The following is a 21,780-nucleotide window of genomic DNA, read 5'->3' as shown; positions in this document are numbered from 1 at the left end:
TAACATAGTTCCCTAAAACCATTGCAACAAAATCTGCATGTAATACGGTGCTCCTTACTGTCTGAGCTTTGCACTGTGCCTCAAAAGTCGTTTTCCCCCACATATTGGGTATAGGTGAACTTGGGAGAAATTTCACAACTAATTGTGGGGTCCATTTTCTCCTGTTACCCTTGTGAAAATGCAAAATTTGGGGCTAAAAAGTTGTTGTTTTTTTGTGGTAAAAATTTGATTTTTTTTTTTTTTTATCTTTCTCTTTTCCCAGCTCAATGTTATAAATTTCTGTAAAGCACCTTGGGGGGTTAAGGAGCTCAATACATATCTAGATAAGATCCCTGAGGGGGTCTAGTTTCCAAAATGGTGTCACTGGTGGGGGAAGTTCCACTGTTTAGTCACGTCAAGGGCTCTCCAAACGCAACATAGTGTCCGCCAACTATGCCGAAAAATTTTGCATTCAAAAAGTCAAATGGTGCTCCTTCCCTTCTGTGCACCCAAACAGTGTTTTTTCACCACATATGGTATATCTGCATGCTCAGGAGAAACTGCAAAATAAATTCTATGGTCCATTTTCTTTTGTTACTCTTGTGAAAGTAAAAAAAATTGGGTCTAAAGGAAAATTTTTGTGAAAAAAAAATGTTTTTCTTTCAACATTCATTAATTCCTGTAATGAACTTCTTGAATGTGGTTTTGAGCGCTTTGACGGGTGCAGTTTTTAGAATGTCAGTTTTAGGTATTTTCTGTCATATAGGCCCCTCAAAGTCATTTGAAATGTGAGGTGGTCTCTAAAAAAAAAAATTGGTTTTGTAAATTTTGTCATCAAAATGGGAAATTTCAGGTCAACTTTTAACCCTTTATAACTTCCTAACAAAAAAAAAATTATGTTTCAAGAATTGTGCTGATGTAAAGTAGACATGTGGGAAATGTTATTTATTAACTATTCTGTGTGACATGACTCTGATTTAAGGGCATAAAAAGTAAAAGTTTGAAATTTGAAAAATTTTCACCAAATTACTAGTTTTTCACAGATAAACGTAAGTCATAGCAAAGAAATTTTACCACTATCATGAACTACAATATGCCACTAAAAAAACAGTCTCCGAATCAGTGGGATTTATTGGAGAGTTCCAGAGTTATGACCTCATAAATTGACACTGGTCAGAATTGAAAAAAATGGCCAGGAAGGTGAAAATGGGCTTAGGGGTGAAGGGGTTAAATTGATTTTCCCATGAACACTGTACATTTTAATCAATAGAATTTGGAATAAAAATAAGTTCCATAAATGGATGTGTTAAAAAAAAAAAAAAAAAATATATATATATATATATATATATATAATGTTCCTGTGCTGAGATAATCTTATAAATGTGTACCTGCTGTGTACTGTATAATGGCTGTGTCTGATGGTGCAGGATCATGGTCTGATCATACCACAGCTCCTTACCAGGAGAGGACATACACATATTACATCATGAGAACACAACTGATTCTTACTGTGAGGTAAAGCATTTGCTGCTTGTTTTTTATATAGGCAGGAAAATACTTTACCTCACAAATGTTAGTAGCTGCGCTCTCCAGTTGTCCTTTCTGTATACTCTCTTTTGCATCTTCCCCTGCCCAGGAGATGTGGTATGGCCAGACCATGTCCCTGTACGGTAAGACACGGCCATTACACAGTACATAGTAGGGGCAAATGTATAAGATTATCTCAGCACAGGAACATTTTTTTTTAACACATCCAATTGTAAATCTTATTGTTTTCCCCAAGATCTATTCATTAAAATCATCTTTGTTTGAAGGAAAACCCCTTTAAGACCTTTTTGACAAGATGGAACAAGATTCCAGAGGGAAATGTTTAAAAAAAACTGTAATCTTAGCAAGAGACAATTATCAGTATGTCTCTAATATGTAAAAACACAAAAAAAGCCAGAGGAAATAGAAAGTATTATAAAACTATAATCCAATTTCAAAGAAAATATAATCCTCTATGTGTAAATGCAAATCAACCCTTATTAATACCTATACAACTGGAAATACATACTCAAAACCAGAGATATGGAAAGGCAACCCTAAGGGGTATGTGCACATGGCGTATTTTACATGTGGGCGAACCCGCCAAGTTTTCCAAGAGGGGAAATTTTAAAAACACCTCAGTGGTTTTTGTCTTTATTATTATTTTACATTTTTTAAAGCATTCCTCCAGAGCTTTTCAGTTGTATCTTGTACAAGTGTTTTCTAGTGTTTTTTTGTGGATTTTAGAATAAAAAAATGAACATTTTTTTAAGAAAGAATGCTAGCTCTTCTCTGAAGACGTCTGAAGAATGGTCAGGTCCACTTCCTTTACCTGTTTGAAACCTGAAGCAGTTAAGTCACTCAGAAAGGTAAATTCACATGTTCATTCTGTTGAACCTTTACTGAGTGCTTTTTCAGGTGTTTTTTTGGAGCAGAGCATGACAGAAAAAGATGGCATGTTCACATACCCTAAGGAGAATACCCGGATGAAAAACCTTGTATTGAAAACTGATTGTGAGCAGTAAAAGTCCAAAAGGAACGTTTCACAATTTAAAACCATATGTGGTAATGTAATGGAGCATGTGTACCGAGTTTGTCACCATGAGACTAAACAATTACTAATGCACAGTATAATATGAAGTCAGTTGAGGAATCTTAAAACAAATCAGGACTGCATAGAGCATAGTTTACATTTATTTGACTAAAAGGTGCCATTCCTTGTTTTGTGTTATTTGGAGAACTATTCTTCCCTTAAACCCCTCCCCCCTGCAAAAAAAATCCTGAAAACCTCCACTGATGACCTATCTTGCAGATAGATCACAAATATTTTCTACCCAAACAACCCCTTTAGGGCTCACTGACACCACCGTATAAATCGAACAAGAGTTATCTGATTTTTCTATTGGATAGCACTCGGGCCAATGTTATTCAATAGGGCAATGCTGATATCCGATTTTTTTCACTGTGCAAATCTGTCTGTGAAATAAAATCACAGCATGTTATGATTTTTACTCTGGAAAAAATAGTCTGACGCTATATGGAGCCACAGTATGGCATCCAATTTTACAAATACATCACAATTTTGTAGCATTGGAAGCTGTAATTATTATTATTTTACTTAATGGCCTTCAGCTCAATCTCGAGTCATGGCGACTTGATGGATGAACGGTCTGTAGGAAGATTGATCTTTTGCAATCCTAGATAGGTCCCCTATGGTTTTCTCCGCTGTTATCTTGATAGTATCAAGCCATCGGGTTGCTGGTCTTACATTTCACCTAGTTACTTCTATTCTTCCAGCCATGGTGTCCTTCTCCAGTGATTTATTTGTATGATGTGTCCAAAGTAAGCAAGTCACAGCTTGCTGATCCTTGCTTCAAGTGACATTTCTGGATTGATTTGTTCCAAAATGTATTAAGTTGTTCTTCTTGCCATCCATGGTATTTATAACATCCCTCAACATCACCACTATTTGAAGGTTTTGATTCTTCTTCGGTTCTTGTGCATCTGTATATTATCTCTGAAAAGACCAAACTACTTTATGTACAAGACGTGTCGTTGATTTTCCCATAGCTCTTCTCCTATTAACTTCCAATATCATCTCTGCATCTTGAATTATCATTGTTTTGGTTTTTTCTACTTGTCATACGTGTGCTATCTGTGTGCTCTCCATTTTTTTACTCCGCTATTAGCCTTTTACAGGGCCATTTACAGCTTCCTTGCCACAAGGAGTAAAAAGCAAATTGCATACGGACAACACACAGATGACAACTGAGAAAAAATTGTGCCACTTTTCTGGATGAAAATCAGACCGATATTTAATATTCTCATGTGACCTTAGTGCCTTTTAGCGCAGTTAATGTGTGGTTAGGTGATCAGCATGTGCTATTGGTTTCACTTACAGGAAACTATTTGATCCTTCAAACATCTGAAGTGATTGTTTGCTTCTTAGACTTACTTCAGTTTGTATTGGTTAAGTCCTTCTGTGCCAAGCTTGTGTTGCCTTCAGGTATACCTTCTTTTGCCTGCTGTAGTGATGAGGTTATCACGGGTTATTATATAAACCCAGCTATTTAACTCTTCTAGCTGAACTGACAGACAGTTAATGTCATCCTCTAACCTGGTTATTTATGCCTAGGTTTCCTGTACGTGTCTGAACTCTGACTGTTGCAGTACCCCTTAATGTCTGTCTGGTGCCTAGAGTTTTACTCTCCAGATCCTGACTTACCTGCTTTATACTAGGAATCTGCCTTTTGCCTTGCCTGTTCGATATTAAATAGAACTACAAGTTCCAGGTATATCTGGCTCTGACCGTCTATGCTCCAGTCCTGTGGCCACAGTCAAGTCCTGTCTTTCAGGCTGTGACCTGTAATTGTTGCAGCATCCTGCTACCAACTGGTGACAATTCTTCGGATTCCCTGACTGAAAAGTCCATATCTTTTTGAAGCCATTAAAGGTTGAAAATGAGACTGGTCTTGGAGTTTGCACCTCAGGTAACCAGTGCCATGTATTATGTGATACATAACTAGCAAAATTACATGATATAACATGAATGAAAAATATGTCTCTACCTCCAATCTACCATATGTTTAACTCTGGTGTCTTATGTGGAAAAGGATTTTACTAATACCAATGTACCACCTTGTAACTATATCCTTGATACCGTATTTTATGGTTTATAAGGCGACCTGGATTATAAGACGCACCCCAAATTTTGAGGAGAGAAAAAGGAAAAAAAAAAATTTTTTTTTATAAAATTGTGGTGCTTCTTACAATTCAGGCATCTTATTGATTACCAGAGGTGGTGCTTGCGGTGAAGCAGGGTACCAAGGTAACTGCTGGTGGAGGTAGGAGTTGGGCAATTCTGCGGACCCAGACTGGGAGAAAGGGGTGTTCGGATGTGCGACACTGCTGGTATTCGGTTGTGCAGGCTGCATTGGAGCAGGGTCCCAGAGTCACTGCTGGAGGAGGCAAGAGTGGCGCTGCGGGTGTTCGGTAGTGCAGGGGCTCCGCCGACATTTTGTGAAAGACCAGAGCCCCCGCATTGTTTACTATGCGGTGGACTCTGGGAAAATTGCTGCCGGGGCAGCGCATGCGCAGATGGAGATCTTGGCGCTGAGATCTCATCTCCCGAGATCTTGGTGCCGAGATCTCTATCTGTCCCGCATCCACAGCAATTTTCCTGGCGACATCACGTAGAGGCAGGCGCGGAAGGAGATCTCGGCTTTCTTCCATCTGCGCCTGTGTTGAGTGAGAAGCCGGACACCGGAAGAAGAATGGCGGCCGCCACCGCTCGCCACCGTACCAGCACCACAGGACCTCTGCTCACTGCTGTACCATCACCGCACACCGCAGGACCACCACAACACCCCCAGCTCCGGGCCCGCAGCAATGATCCCTCGGTAAGAACAATGTTTGGTTTATAAGATTCCCCTGCCATTTTCCTCTAATTTTGGGGATCATAAAAATGCGTCTTATAATCCGAAAAATACAGTAATTGTCTTATTCTTCGTTTTTACGGGAAGGTGTGCTTCTAAAAACGTGTGTTATTGTTAGTTATACAGTATATGTTCAATGGACCTTTCACATATTATAGGTCTATTCTTATTTTGGTAACCTTTTGTTGCTTATCACGTTCTTTCAGTAGTGGAACCAATTCTTTGTGTGACCAAGCCCCATTTTTCAGTCCTGAGGTGTGAATTTATGTGGTGGTAATTTTGAAATACTTCTACATATCCCAGCAATTGTGAGAATTGTCTTTTTTTGTGTCACATGATACTTTTAGAGGTAAATTTGTAAATTTTAGTTTATACATTTTTCATTTATTTTTGCAAATTGTCTCTTCAGAGAGGAAGAGGACTAGAACTCTAGTGCCACCTATAGGAAGTAGCAGTCCTAAACGTCGACCCTTTAACCCCTTCATGACCCAGCCTATTTTGACCTTAATGACCTGGCCATTTTCTGCAATTCTGACCAATGTCCCTTTATGAGGTAATAACTCAGGAACGCTTCAACGCATCCTAGCGATTCCGAGATTGTTTTTTCGTGACATATTGGGCTTCATGTTAGTGGTAAATTTAGGTCGATAATTTTTGCGTTTATTTGTGAAAAAAATGGAAATTTGGCTAAAATTTTGAAAATTTTGCAATTTTCACATTTTGAATTTTTATTCTGTTAAACCAGAGAGTTATGTGACACACAATAGTTAATAACATTTCCCACATGTCTACTTTACATTAGCACAGTTTTGGAAACAACATTTTTTTTCGTTAGGAAGTTATAAGGGTTAAAAGTTGACCAGCGATTTCTCATTTTTACAACAAAATTTACAAAACCATTTTTTTAGGGACCACCTCACATTTGAAGTCACTTTGAGGGGTCTATATGGCAGAAAATACCCCAAAGTGACACCATTCTAAAAACTGCACCCCTCAAGCTACTCAAAACTACATTCAAGAAGATTATTAACCCTTCAGGTGCTTCACAGGAGCTAAAGCAACATGGAATGAAAAAATGGACATTTTAATTTTTCCAACCAAAATTTTCTTTTAGCATCAGTTTTTTCATTTTCACATGGGTAACAGGATAAAATGTATCCTAGCATTAGTTGGGCAATTTCTCCTGAGTACACCGATACCTAATATGTGGTCATAAACCACTGTTTGGGCGCACAGCAGGGCTCAGAAGGCAAGGAGCGCCATTTGACTTTTTGAATGGAAAATATGCTTGAATAATTAGCGGTTGCCATGTCGCGTTTAGAGAGCTACTGTGCGCCTAAACATTGGAGCTCCCCCACAATTGACCCCATTTTGGAAATTAGACCCTCCAAGGAACTTATCTAGATGCATAGTGAGCACTTTGAACCCCCAGGTGCTTCACAAATTGATCCGTAAAAAAAAAAAAAGTACTTTTTTTCGCAAAAATTTTATTTAGCCTCAGTTTTTTCATTTTCACATGGGCAACAGGATAAAATGGATCCTAAAATTTGTTGGGCAATTTCTCCTGAGTACATTGATATCTCATATGTGGTCATAAACCACTGTTTGGGCGCACGGCAGGGCCCGGAAGGGAAGGAGCGCCATTTGACTTTTTGATTGGAAAATTAGCTCCAATCGTTAGCAGACACCATGTCGCATTTGGCGAGCCCCTGTGTCCCTAAACATTGGATCTCCCCCACAAGTGACCCCATTTTGGAAACTAGACCCCCGAAGGAACTTATCTAGATGTGTGGTGAGCACTTTGAACCCCCAAGTGCTTCACCGAAGTTTATAACGCAGAGCAGTGAAAATAAAAAATCATTTTTTTTTTGCTCAAAAATGATTTTTTAGCCCGCTATTTTCACAAGGCTAACAGGAGAAATTGAACCACAAAAGTTGTTGTGCAATTTGTCCTGAGTACACCGATACCCCATATGTGGGGGGGAACCACTGTTTGGGAGCATGGGAGAGCTCAGAAGGGAAGGAGCGCCATTTTGGAATGTAGACTTTGATGGAATGTTCTGCGGGCGTCATGTTGCGTTTGCAGAGCCCCTGTGTGCCTAAACAGTAGAAACCCCCACAAGTGACCCCATTTTGGAAACTAGAACCCCCAAGGAGCTTATCTAGATGTGTAGTGAGCACTCTGAACCCCCAATTGCTTCACAGAAGTTTATAAACGCAGAGCCATGAAAATAAAAAAATATTTTTTTTCCCTCAAAAATGATTTTTTTAGCCCGCTATTTTTTATTTTCCCAAGAGGATCAGGATAAATTGGACCCCTAAAGTTGTTGTCCAGTTTGTCCTGAGTACGCTGGTACCCCATATGTGGGGGGGGAACCACTGTTTGAGCGCACGGCATGGCTCAGAAGGGAAGGAGCGTCATTTGACTTTTTGAATGGAACATTAGCTCCAATCATTAGCGGACACCAAGTCGTGTTTGCAGAGCCCCTGTGTGCGTAAACTTTGGAGCTCCCCCACAAATGACCCCATTTTGGAAACTAGACCCCCTAAGGAACTTATCTAGATGCATAGTGAGCACTTTGAACCCCCAGGTGCTTCACAGAAGTTTATAACGCAGAGCCATGAAAATAAAAAAAAAAATTTTCCTCAAAAAATATTTTTTTAGCCTGCTATTTTTTATTTTTGACAAGGGTAACAGGAGAAATTGGACCCCAAAAGTTGTTGTCCAGTTTGTCCTGAGTACGCTGGTACCCCATATGTGGGGGGGACCACTGTACGGGGACACGTTGGGGCTCGGAATGGAAGTAGTGACGTTTTAAAATGCCGACTTGATGGAATGGTCTGTGGGCGTCATGTTACGTTTGCAGAGCCCCAGATGTACCTAAACAGTGGAAACCCTCCACAAGTGACCCCATTTTGGAAACTAGACCCCCCAAGGAACTTATCTAGATGTGTGGTGAGCACGTTGAACCCCCAAGTGCTTCACAGAAGTTTATGACGCAGAACCGTGAAAATAAAAAATCATTTTTTTTACACAAAAATAATTATTTTAGCCCCCATTTTTTTTTCCCAAGGGTAACAAAAGAAATTAGATCCCCAAAGTTGTTGTGCAATTTTACCTGAGTACGCTGATATCCCAAAAGTGGGGGTACACCACTGTTTGGGCACACGTCGGGGCTCGAAATGGAGGGAGCACCGTTTGACTTTTTGAACGCAAAATTGGCTGGAATAAATGGTGCCTCCATGTCGCGTTTGGAGACCCCGTGATGTGCCTAAACAGTGGAAACCCCTCAATTCTATCTCCAACCCTAACACACCCCTAATCGTAACCCTAACCACAACCCTAATCCCAACACACCCCAAACGAAATCCCAACTCTAACCCTAACCACAAGCCTAACCGTAATCCCAACCCTAACCCTAATCCCAATTACAACCCTAACCCTAATCCCATCCCTAATTCCAACCCTAACCCTAATTCCAACCCTAACCCTAATTCCAACTCTAACCCTTAGTCCAACCCTAACCCTTAGTCCAACCCTAACCCTTAGTCCAGCCCTAACCCTATTTCTAACCCTAGCCCTAACCCTAGCCCTAACCCTAGCCCTAATGGAAAAATAAAAAAATATTTTTTTTTTATTTTATTATTTGTCCCTACCTATGGGGGTGATAAGGTGGACGGTGATTTACTTTTTTTTATATTGATCACTATGAAAGTTTATCATAGTGATCAAAATAAATGAATGAATCTGCAGCGTTGCAGATTCGATTCGGCGCACTGCGCATGCGCCCGCCATCTTCCAAGATGGCGGCGCCCATGACGCTGGACGGCGGGACACCGGGACGGATAGCGGGAGGTCGGAGGCACAAAGGAGGGTGAGAGGGAGTGATCGGAGAGTGAGAGGGGATGATCGGAAGGCAGATTATGACGGCGGCTGCCGATCGGTGCCGTCAGTCGGTGTGTGGGGGGTCGGGTCTCTGTCTCCAGTCATGTCCGATGCTATTTCAGCATCGGCCATGGCTGGATTGTAATATTTCACCAATTTTCATTGGTGAAATATTACAATCGCTCTGATTGGCAGTTTCACTTTTAACAGCCAATCAGAGCGATCGTAGGCACGTGGGGTTTAAGCCACGCCCCCAGGTGTTAACTCTGAAGGGTCCTTTGTGTGCGGGTCGGGTGACCTTTCACCCGACCCGCAGGGGGGCAATCAATTCATGACGCCACATAGGCGTCATGGGTCGTATTGTCACGACTTTTCATGACTCCTACGTGGCGTCAAAGGTCGTGAAGGGGTTAATGAATCTTATCACATGACTTAGGTAAAACGCCATATCCAGAATCTCAATTTGCGGACACTGTTTCGGGATACTGCCCCTCGTCAGTGCAAAGTGTGAGATCTGGTTTGGGTGTGTGAGAGGCATCTGACCATGATGCAAGTAGTAACGTTTCTCCTTGCGGAGAGTGACATGTACATATGACATGCATTTCTTTATGAAAATATTTAAAATATTGATGAAAGTTAGAAAATTTGAAACTTGATAATTTTTCTCTTATTTATACCATTAAAGAGGATTTTTCATTAAATTTTTCATGCTGAACTGGAAACATGATTTAATAGTGGCTGCAGAGTGGAATTAAAATGTTTTCTTTTTTTAATTTTGCCTCTTCATTGCAGAGATATTGGCAATTAAAGTATTTGACACCTAATAAGTTAACTTTTGTTAAGACCAAAGTGTGTATTATCAAATAGCAATGCATGCAGGAATAAGAAGTACACCCCCCCCCCCAGTGAAAAGTATAAAATTAAGCCCACTTGAACTCTCCTCAAGTGAATTCATTAGATGTCAAGTACTCTAATTGCTAATATCTCTGCAACGGAGGGGTGAAATAAAAAATGTTATTCCTCTACAGCCAATATTACATCATGTTTCCAGTTTAAAAAAAAAATATGGTAAAAGGTCCACTTTAAACCAGATAGTCATACCACACAAAGGAAGTTGCCGTATATACTTGTGTATAAGCCATGTTTTTCAGCTCATTTTTTGTGCTGAAAACACCCCCCTCGGCTTAAACACAAGTTGATTGTTCCAGAGGGCCAGCGGGGGAGGGGAAGCAGCAGAGCAGGGGGTAACTGTGCCCACTGCTAAAGAGAAATGAATATTCATTTCTCTTATAGTGCGCACAATGACAGCCGCAGTCGCCGGCTTCCAGAAGGCATCCTACTCACCATCCTGTGCACCCTCGCTGCATCTCGTTGGTTCCGGCGCCAGCAGCATTTCCAGCCGAGCAATCACACGTGGCCCTGCTCATTAAGGTAATGAACATGCACGCCTCTCAACTCCCATAGGCGTGGAGTGAATGTTCATTACCTTATTGAGCGGGGGCAAGTGATCGCTCGGCAAGAAGAGCTGCTGGTGCCATAACGAGATGCATCGAGGGCGCACAGGCAAGGTGAGTAGGAGGTTTGTTTTTTTAGTAGGAAACATACAAACAAGGATAGGGGATAAGGAGCCATGCATACAAGGATAGGAGATAAGGAGCCATGCATACAGGGACAGGAGAGCCATGCATACTGGGACCGGGATCGGAGAGTCATGCATACAAGGATAGGGGATACAGAGCCACGCATACAAGGACAGGGATGGGGTGCCATGCATATTGAGACAGGGATCAGAGAGCCATGCATACAAGGATAGGGGATAAGGAGCCACGCATACAAGGACAGGGGAGCCATGAATACTGGGACAGCGATCGGAGAGCCATGCATACAAGGATAGGGGATAAAGAGTCATGCATACAAGGACAGGGACTGGGGAGCCATGAATACAAGGACAGGGATGGGGGAGTCATGCATATCAGGACGGGAATGAGGGGACAATGCATACCCAGTTTATACTCGAGTCAATAAGCTTACCCAGTTTTTTGTGACAAAATTTGGCTTATACTCCAGTATATATGGTAATAAATAACATTTACCATTTGTCTACTTTTACATCTTCAGAATATTTTTATTATTTGGAATGTTAACTTAAGTTTTGGAGTAAATTTTCAATTTTATTTCAAGGAAATGGGTAAAACTTTATTTTTTGGGACCTATGGAAGTCCATTTTAGAGACCTATACATTGGAAAACTCCCAAAACTGAAAACCGTACCCCTCTAAATTAAACCATTCAGGTGCTTCACAGGAATTAAGGATTATTTTTATCAAAACCTTTGCTATTTTATTATTTGTGTGTTCTTTGTGCTCACGGTAAGAAAATAATCTTGCTTTGCATGACCAATACTGTTGTTTGTTCCTAATTTTTTTAATTGGTTGTTCTTCTGAATATTTTGACCAATTTTGTAAATTAAAAGGGTAGACCACTTTATTTTTAACAGATGTCTTGGTTACAAGATTTTGTAGTATTTATTTATTATGGGCTAGTACAGGTTCTCTGTTCCTTGCTCACATCGCTCATCTGTTCTCGGTGTCAATTATCCTCCCTCGATTGAAAAGGAGCTTTCCCATGTGCAGTGTTTCAGTTGCATAAGGCTGGTGAACTGGTCTGGCCGCATACCTTTGACCATTCTTTAATTACTGAAGACAAATTGAAAGCTAGACGGCCGACTAAAACATATCACCTAGAGTTGACCGCAGTAAAGACCTTGCAAAATATCTCACGGGGGAAAACGCCTCTCGGGCAGGCATTGCCACAAAGAATTTTTATCAAAGCATTTAAAAATAATTGTATGTCTCTTTTTTTTTTTTTTTTAAGTTTTTCAATTACTTTTGAACATGAGGTGACGTTATAGAAATGTTTGGAATGCCTAAACAACCAATGCAATGTTTTTGTAAAACCACTAAAATTACCGTAAATTTGAAAGTGTACATTGCATTTACATTTCACTTTATTTCACATGTTCAATACACATGTACAGAGGCAAAATTATGAAAATATTCTCACAGTACAAACACTTCTGGATCCATCTGCATATTTACTTACTAGGAATGGCGCACACTGGAATTTTGATAATTTCCTAATAAACATAAAAGTTTCAAGCCAAGTTCCTGTAATCCCGAGGAACACCATTGCTTAAGGTTGTTTCTGTGTCCCTAAATACTCCAGAAAAGGGTACCTGGCTGGGTGGTGATACCTTGTAGATTCAACTGAAGACAGCACACTTCTGCTTGACGTGGCAGGCCAGGGCCCAAAGAAATAGAGATGAATGAGAGAGACTGTAATAAGAAAATAAACTTTTCTTTATTAAACAAATTGGTAAAACATATGTACACCCAGTAGTAGGAATAGCACTTAAACAATACATCTCCTGCAGAATTCAGAGGAATAAGCTTGATAGTTAACTGTAGCAGCACATTTCTGATAATATTTATTGCATTGAAAAAGTAGCTTACCATGAGGGCCTTCATCTTCTCTTCTTGTGAGGGTCACAGGGCTCGAGGTTGGTTGTTACGGCCCCTCACAACTATTCTCAACTTCCAATTCATATGGACCACCCACTGTATCTTCGCACTTGTTTAGACGTGCTACAACTCCTTAGGAGATGTGTACCAGCCTAGCCTGTCTTCACCATGACCCTCAGGTCTGGCCATACTGGAACTTCTTATCTTGTATGCATATTATTTGCCGTAAGCACATCACTTGCCTGCTGTGATGGACTTTTTCTGCCACTTGGTACTTGGCTACTTCAGAACTTGCTACCTGAATATAGTCTTCTCTCTTCTCTACACACAACAACCTTAACACTGTTGATCAATGCTGGGTTGCCCACAATCATTCATTCTTCTGTTCATACTTACCAACAACTAACATAGAAGAACATCATCCCTATAACCACTTAATTTCTACCAACATAGACTGACCTAACAAAGTGCTTCAGGCCACAGAATTGATAAAACAATCATCAACACAGGTCAAAGCAATATATTACTATGAGATCTTTGGTGGTTTGGGGAGGTTGCCGATAGCTTGTCCACTCCTTTAAGTTCCCACCATCAGAATCCTCATTCACAATATCGACATGTTGACACTCAATGCTTTGTTTCTCATCCATTAATAATGTCTCTTCTGTGATTGTTAAAAAAGAGCTTAGCATGCACAATATCATCAATATGCAGACATGAGCCTTTGTTGCATAACCCCTTCTGCTTTAGGACATATCTGCGCATGCTCTCCTTCTCCACTTACAGGCCAAAACTGAGTTTTGCATTCTCCGAACATGTAGATGCTGACTGCCCAGCAAGGCATGTGTACATTCCCTGCCAATGTTCAATTTCTAATATATATTCAAGGGATAGAGAAGAAAGTCTAGAGAAACCTGTAACTGTATGATAATATGTTTGTTTTGCCACAATTTGTTTAATATCAATAGCAAAATGACACTGACCACGCCACATAGCGGGAAAAAGGGTTAGTTCTCTGATCACTACAAATAGTTTCTATCATGTTATTGTGAGGTATACAGAGAGGAGACTATTTACATGGTTGCTGGTGGGTAGGCAACGGTCTACAGTCATGTTGACAATCATATGGTGAAACCTATGCAATGGGTTTCAGGAATTATAGGAAGAAAGAAAAAACTTGTGTGCCTGCCCTGCTGCCGGCCCAGGATTGTAAGATTCATCTATGGCAATGAGGAAAAAGCAAGAAGGGCTAAAGGTCAGGAAAATATATATATATATATATGTGTATATATATATATATATATATATATGTTCACTTGTTTATGTCAAAACAACTGTAAACTTGTTTTAAAAACTATTAGAATGTTTTTTTTTTTTTGCTTTTACAAAGCGAATTGTGGGACAACTCCTTTGGGTTACTAATTCTTTTAAGAGGACTTTGTTAGAAACACTCACCATTGTCTCTAAGAAGGGAGATCCAGGCATTTCCTAACATATTTAGATATAATTGGAGATTCAAATTACTGAACAGTATGAACTTTGCAAAAATGTAGTGTTCTAAGGGGACCCCCACTGCAGTCCTTAAAATGGAAAAATAAAGGCTGAGCGTTATGATGATAGTATAGTGGAAGATGAGCACTGAAAGGGGGTGTCCGGTCCAAATCGATAAGTCTGAATTCACTCTGTGTGACTGCAGACTTAAGAATCCCCCCAGTGCATGTACTCTGCACTGTGGGGATTCGCTGATTTCTGACCCAGGAGGATTTCTAGGAGTTATCCATACTCCCGGCCAGTGAGCGTAGCCTTGCTCCATAAACTTGGATTGAGCCATCCCGCACCCCATCAAGTGACACTGCCAACCAGTGGCCAGTGACTAGAGGGCGTGGCCCTTCTGTACAAGTGTATAGAAGCAAGACCGCACCAGCTGGCTGGAAGTATGCACAACTCATACATACCCTCCAGTCCCAGGTCAGAAACCGGAGAATCCCTGCATAGCACAGTGCCTGCGCTGGAGAGGATTCATAAATCTGCCGTCACAGAGAGTGCCTTCAGACTTATCCATTTGGACCAGGCAAGCCCTTTAATATGCATTTGACATATCGTAAAAGTATTGCAAAATGTTATTTTCTATGTATGTATATAGCTATTAAGTATACTTAAAAATTCACTTTCAATGAGGTGCTTCTAAAACCAAAATGTATGCACAGCTTTACAAGACATCCATTAGCTACACAGACTCCAACACAAGACAACGTCCCCAACATTACGCATTAGAGTATGTGTCTACAGATCATGAGTGTAGATGATTACCGAATTCTATGGGTCCCCATGCATTGTCCCAAGATGATGCCGTTTCATCATGAAACAAAGCCAAAGACCATATGTACTCGAGTTGCGAGTGACTGACTTAGCATCTGTGTCATTTGTATTACTGAAAGACGATGCCTTACGATTAATGTTCAAGGCGTTGCTCTGAAGTAGCACTAGACAAAACATATACAGGCTGTCATTAAAGCCTTTATTTTCATTATTATTACGTCTTTGTAGTATTTTCAATATGATATTACAATGCTGCCGCCTTGGGATGATTCTGTTCACAATACAGAAGAGCAAAATATCTGATGTATGTATGGTATATCCGTAACAAAAGTATTTCTGTTACAAAAAATTGTAAAAACCAAACTGTTTCCCACAGGTTTTCAATGGCACATGGCAATCTTCTGTCTATTTGATAGTCTTGTCTGGACACCGATTTTTGACATCAGAAAAAAAATTTAAGTTCCCCTTTTTTATTGTTGTCATTGAGCAGATGCATCCAGACAGTGACATCTGTAGGCACAGGTTTACTCATTTTTCATGTCGATCTTTCTGACGAAAGTGAAAACCTTACTAAAAGATTCACCTACTTTCCTCCGCTTTCCCCTTTTTTGCTTCGTACACTTAAGTATAATAAGGCAATTTATGGCCAAACATGAAGTGAAAAGAGTAAAAATTCCAGTAGGCTTTGGAATCGTATAAAACAATGTCAGAGTCCAGCATTCAGCCGCGTTGACTTCAACTAATTGTACATTTGCAAAATAAAACCCTTTCATCCTGAGGATCTGAGATATGGTGCAATTGTAGCTTCTATTCATTGTTTAATATCCTAATGAAACAGCTGTGTGCTGACAAGGAAATATATATGTCGGGAAACCGCATTTATTGTCAGATGAAAGAACGGTAATTTTCTTCTGTAAAATGCCTTCCAAATCCTAAACACCATAATCCCATGTGTAGTGGAAGATTGAAAAATGATCACAATTTGTGAGCTAAAGGGTGGCACATCTCGTGTTGTAGAAGTGAGCTGCTCAGTTATTTATACCATGGCCATGTTTGCCCTTTCTTGTATATGCCAGCTATAACATAGCATTTTTTTCTTTGTGATTCTAAAGAAAATACGAAGCCTTGCCCGCTTTTCCATCTTAGTTATTCATTATGTGTCTATATAGAGGAGGACATATTGTTTCATCTTTCACTTTTGTTGTCTTTTGCAGATTGAACCCCAAAAATATATCAGGCGTTTTGTCAAGGTAAGTGGGGAAAGCAAGGTAAATACAGAAATATTTGTTTAATTAGTGGATCTTTCAATTAACTAAGGTTCTGTTCACATTTCCGTTCAGACATTCCGTTTAGGAACAATTTGACTATATCATCCATTGTATCTGTTGTCAAAAATGTGAAAAAGAGATGGTCCTGTTGATTATTACAGAGTCTATTTGCATACAGGACTTTTTTTCTTTCCTTCGTTACAAAAATAAAGTGACGCCATACCAACCTCATAAAATGAATGGGACCCCTCTGCTTCCATTTGGATGACTTACTAATTCCATTAGTCTGTTCATAAAACGGAACACACAAACAAGATGTCCAAATGGACGTGTGACCTAAGCCTTATGGAAAAGGTAAAAAATCCTCAGTAATTAATACATGGATAGTCTAAGCTTATGCCCTGTGTCCTATACATAAAAATCCACATCAACACATTTAGTATATATGATTGACAGTGTTGTCCATAATTTAAAAATTTATATTGTTATGGAAATGTACTAAAAAAATTAAAAATGTATAAATCGCAAGGTTTCTGATGGCAGTAATTGGCAGCAGTGGTTATGTGAATAATTGACATGGTATAATGAAAGAAGGATGAGTGAAAAACAACTCTTGTAGGACCCGTCAAGTGGATAATTGATCAAGTGACTATAAGGATATTTTTACATTTTGTTTTTGTTACATTACTGCATTATTTTTGTTTTAATCTTAGAAAATCCTTTTAATTAAACAATGACTGTTCTTAGAAATTATAATCTTGTCTGTGGCTAATATATCTGGACAGGTTTTATTGGTTGCTGGGAAATGGTAGTATATCTAGTCTGACATTAATAATGGGATCAAAAGGATCTTGCCCAAAGTAAAAGCTCCTGACCCAGCTGGTCTCCTCCTCCCTCTGCAATTATGACCCATGCAGGTAAAATTATCCTGTTTCTACATAGAGCTTAGGCTAGTTTCACACTAGCGTTCTTGGGCGCAGGGCCGCCGCCAAGCCCCGCCCCTGGCTGCGCCCCCTCTGGTCAGGTCCTCCTCTGATCGCATGAGGCTGCATGCGATCAGCGTATCTTATAGTTAGCGTTGGATGCGCTGATCTTATGTTGACCGTGCGCTGGTCTAATTTTGCTGGCGCTGCGCCCAGCGCACAAAAACGCGCCGTGTTGCATTTTTGTGCTCTGGGCACAGCGCCAGAAAAATCAGACCAGCGCACGATCAGCGTTTCCAACGCTAAATATAGGATGCGCTGATCACATGCAGCCTCATGCGATCAGAGGAGGGACTGACCGGATGGGGCGTGGCCAGGGGCGGGGCTTAGCAGCGGCCCTGCGCTGCGCCCAAGAAAGCTAGTGTGAAACTATACTTAGAGGGACTCAGCTAGTCAGTGTTTAATGACGTGAGGTCATAGACTTAATGGAAAGAAGAATAAATAACTGGGTAGAAAGGAAAAATGAGCAATTGTAAGTACACAGTGCTATATAATGTGATGATTGCAATATACTAAGAGGATAAAAAGTGCTACATTGAATAGATTTCTTTCTGTGCTATTGAAGTGGTGAAGCAAAAAACTAAGAGGGATTGGAACAAATTGTTTTCTTAAAAAGTCTGTCAATAGATCTTTTGGTTAGATTAATTGACCCTTAGAGGTTTTAATAAACATTTCACATGTGTTTGTTTTCTATGATGTAGTTGTCTGAATAGAATATTACATCTTGGTGTCCAAGCTTATTATCTTTTTCGTCCATATTTAATTGTTGTGCCATTTAAGTGGGCCGTTCATATTTATTCATATTTATCATTGGATACCTTTTATCATGGCATTCGACCAAAGGTTTCATTATCATATCATAATTCCTTTATAACTTGAGCATTCATGTTTGGCCTAAAGCACATGTATAATGTATATAATCTTTTGAAAACATAATCCGTCCCTACCAGAGGCGTAGCTAGGGTTTCGGCTTAGGGGGGCAAAAAATCTGAGTGGGCCCCTAACCAGGTAATCCTGACTACAGCTATGTGGTGTACCCTAATTTTGAGTATAGGAGAACATCAGCAGATGACCGCACTGTGATTGAAAATAAATCCATATACAAAAACTAACACTGATATTACTATATGGAGACCATATAGTGGTAGATACCAGTCCTGCAGACCATATAAGAGATCACAGTACAGTTATAAATAGTGACTTACAGATTTCATTCTTTTTGATGGAATCGTTCACTTTTCTCGTCTTTTCCATCTGGCCCAGACCGACATAACAACTTCTCCAGCCAGTTCTCGTCTGCAGAAATTACAACAAAGACACATTTGACTTCTCACATTTCCTGCACTGTCCATATCTATTCCCAACCTGCACAAATTCCTCATTCTGCTGATACCGTAATACTGAGCTGCTGCTGCCGTATGTGTCCTACAGTACCTGCTGTGTGGTACAATAATGGTACCGCCCCACATAGTAATGCCATCACTGTGCCCCTTACATAGTAATAATGACTCCTTTGTGCTCACGAGATAATAAAATTCACCCCTAGAAAACATTAATGCCCTGTGCTAGTGCCCTCCACATTTTGTCCCTAGAAAGTAATAATACCACATATGCAATTTTGATGATCACAATACTCTGAGTGCCCCTATAACAATAATGTTTAAGTGCCCGCTTAACATTTAATAATGTCCCCTAAGTAGATGTACAGCTCGACTCTACACAGTATGGTGGACACACAGCTTCCCTACACACAGTATAATGCCCCCACAGCTCCCCTATACACACTATGATGATCCCACAGCTCCCCTATACAAAGTATGATGTCCCCACTGCTCCCTTATACACACATTATGATGAGCCCACAGCTCCCCTATACACAGTATGATGAGCCCATAGCTCCCCTATACACAGTCTTATGCCGACAGAGCTCCACTATAGAAAGTATAATGCCCCCCCAGAGCTTCCCTATATATAGTATAATGGGCCAACAGCTCCCCTATGCACAGTATAATGCCTTCATAGCTCCCCTAAACACAGTATGGAGGGCCCATAGCTCCCATATATACAGTATAATGTCCCCCGCAATTCCCCTGGACACAGTATAATGGGCTAACCGCTCCCTTATACACAGTATAATGCCCCCACAGCTCCCCTATACACAGTGTGGTATGCTCACAGCTCCCGTACATACAGTATGATGTCCATTAGAGTTCCCCTACACATAGAATGAGGTCCCCACTGGTCCCCCAAAACACAGTATAATAGTGTTCTAACATCGTGCGTTACCTGCACTGAGAGAAACACTGCCAGGAGGAAATTAACTTCATTCCTCACTGCAGCCTCGGGGACAGCGCTAGAACGGTTTCAGTCATTGCTCTGTGTATAGAGAGTGGCAGCTGTAACTGCACCTCTTACCCTGACTGACAGCCAGCTCAGCAGCCTCTACCACCCAGTAGCTGCGCACTGGTGCCCCCATAAATAATGCTTCTTAAGTGCCCACTTGACATTTAATAATGTCCCCTGACTCCCCTCATGTACAATAATAATGGCCTCAGCATCGCTGATGTCAGCAGACGGTCAAGTGACGACTCTTTCGGCTTCTCTCAATTCTCTTCTATTGAAAGAAACCAAACCTTTCTAGTCTACACAAGCACATGGCAAATGTGGGGTCCATGACCGCCCGATAACACCAGTGACATTGGGAGCTCATTCACCATGCGCTCCCTGTCATAATTTGGCAGTCTGCACTGCTGGCGTGGTGCTTTAAGCGCAAGTCCCCTGCCCTCAACCTCCGCCGTATTCACTGCTTTTTGGCACCGCTCCAGTCCGCGGCTCCATCTTGTGAGCGCAGCTTCTGATTTGCCAGACGTTAGAAGCTACGTCACAAGCACTCAATGTAAGTCTAGGAGGGCCAGGAAGAGGCTATAAAGAGGCCAGAACGAGGCTCTCATAGACTCAAATTGATTTAGTGACCTCCGTACCACTCCATGAAACACTGGGGCAGCGGACAGGTCACAAACTGCAGAAGACTAACCCAAGCAGTGCGGTGGCGGAAGCAGATGAAAACGCCGGAAGGTGAGTATCAGACAGTCGGTCTTGGATTTAAAGCGCCACTCCAGTGGTGAAATGCTGGACTGGTGCTTTAAATGTGATGCAACTCATGGCTTACCCAGCTGGTAAGTATAAATAGCCCGCTACCTCCCCATCCCAGAGAACAACTATTATATGTGGTGGAGTGCACCTAATCTCATAACAAAACCGTATAATAATTAGCCCCTCCAGTGTCGTTGCCTCTCACCCACCTCAGCCCTCACAATACCCTGGTCTTCTTACATTCACCCCCCAGTGCCCTGTCCCCCTCCCCCACATCAGCCCCCACAATACCCCATCCTCTCACATTTACCCCCCAGTGACTATGACGTGCCTATCAGTCTAATACATTTCATCCCCACTTACTGATGAAGTTTGCAGCAGGACCAGGAAGTATCTGAGTGAAATGCAAGTGGGCACAAGGACCCAGCGTGCTTGTCCTGAGCCATTTCCAGCTTGCATGTGGACTCCTAGCGTGAAGAAATCTGCAGCCTGGGAAAAGCTCCTAAGGTCAGTCAGCTCAATACAGGGCAAGAGGGAGATTCTGCAACTGGCCACTCTGCTACCAGCGTGCAGAATCTCCATCAGGCAGGGGAGCAGGCGTTTTCCTGCTCTCCTCCTTTGCTGTATTGTGCTTCATCACTGAAGTGGCAGTGCCGGCTCCCAGTGGGCCCCTTAATGTGACGGGGCCCAGGGCGAAAGCCCCCTCTGCCCCCCAGTAGCTACGCTTCTGATCCCTACTAATAGCTATTTTTCCATATTGGGCATTGATTGTTTAAAATCAGTATGAACATAGCTCTCTATATTTATACACAATGGTATTTCATATTATACCCTAAGTTTCCATCTTGGAGGAGGCTTTTTTTCTACAATATAATATTAATTATGTAAAATAAGTTGCAGGTCACTGAGGGATCAGTGTCCTGTTATAATCCATCAGCATGAATACCTAAGCAGAGCATCACATAATGATCCCCACCACAGGCCTCTCCCGGAGCACGAGCATAACACAAGATGGATTTCATCACCAGGTATCATTTTAATCAGTTTAACGGCGCCGACCTAACACTGTCTGTAGATTACTCAGCACAATCCTGCTGACAAGTTCCCTTTAAGATTATAAAGCTTTAAAATTGCGATTTTTTTTTTTTTTTTTTTTTTTTTTTTTTTTTTTTTTTTTTTCCCCATCTAAATTTTTCCCAAAATTGTGATGCTTCAGCAATTAAACACAAGTCATATCAAACAAATTTTGCCACTATGATGAAATACAATG

General features: G+C 40.9%; 1 protein-coding gene across 4 annotated transcripts in view; it reads left to right on the top strand.

Moving 5' to 3' along the window:
* ARHGAP26 (Rho GTPase activating protein 26) overlaps window positions 1-21,780 on the top strand; it is a 605,933-nt gene that overhangs the window by 467,076 nt on the left and 117,077 nt on the right. For all 4 annotated transcript variants that reach the window (XM_073573730.1, XM_073572997.1, XM_073572737.1 and 1 more), the window contains one exon: window positions 16,381-16,416. In XM_073573730.1, coding sequence (XP_073429831.1) covers window positions 16,381-16,416 — 36 coding nt within the window. The remainder of the gene's footprint in view (window positions 1-16,380; window positions 16,417-21,780) is intronic.

This window comes from Dendrobates tinctorius, unplaced genomic scaffold, assembly GCF_039654945.1.
Source record: "Dendrobates tinctorius isolate UK_male_01 unplaced genomic scaffold, ASM3965494v1 ptg000001l, whole genome shotgun sequence".
Taxonomy (NCBI): domain Eukaryota; kingdom Metazoa; phylum Chordata; class Amphibia; order Anura; family Dendrobatidae; genus Dendrobates; species Dendrobates tinctorius.
This window is presented reverse-complemented; position numbering and strand designations above follow the sequence as displayed.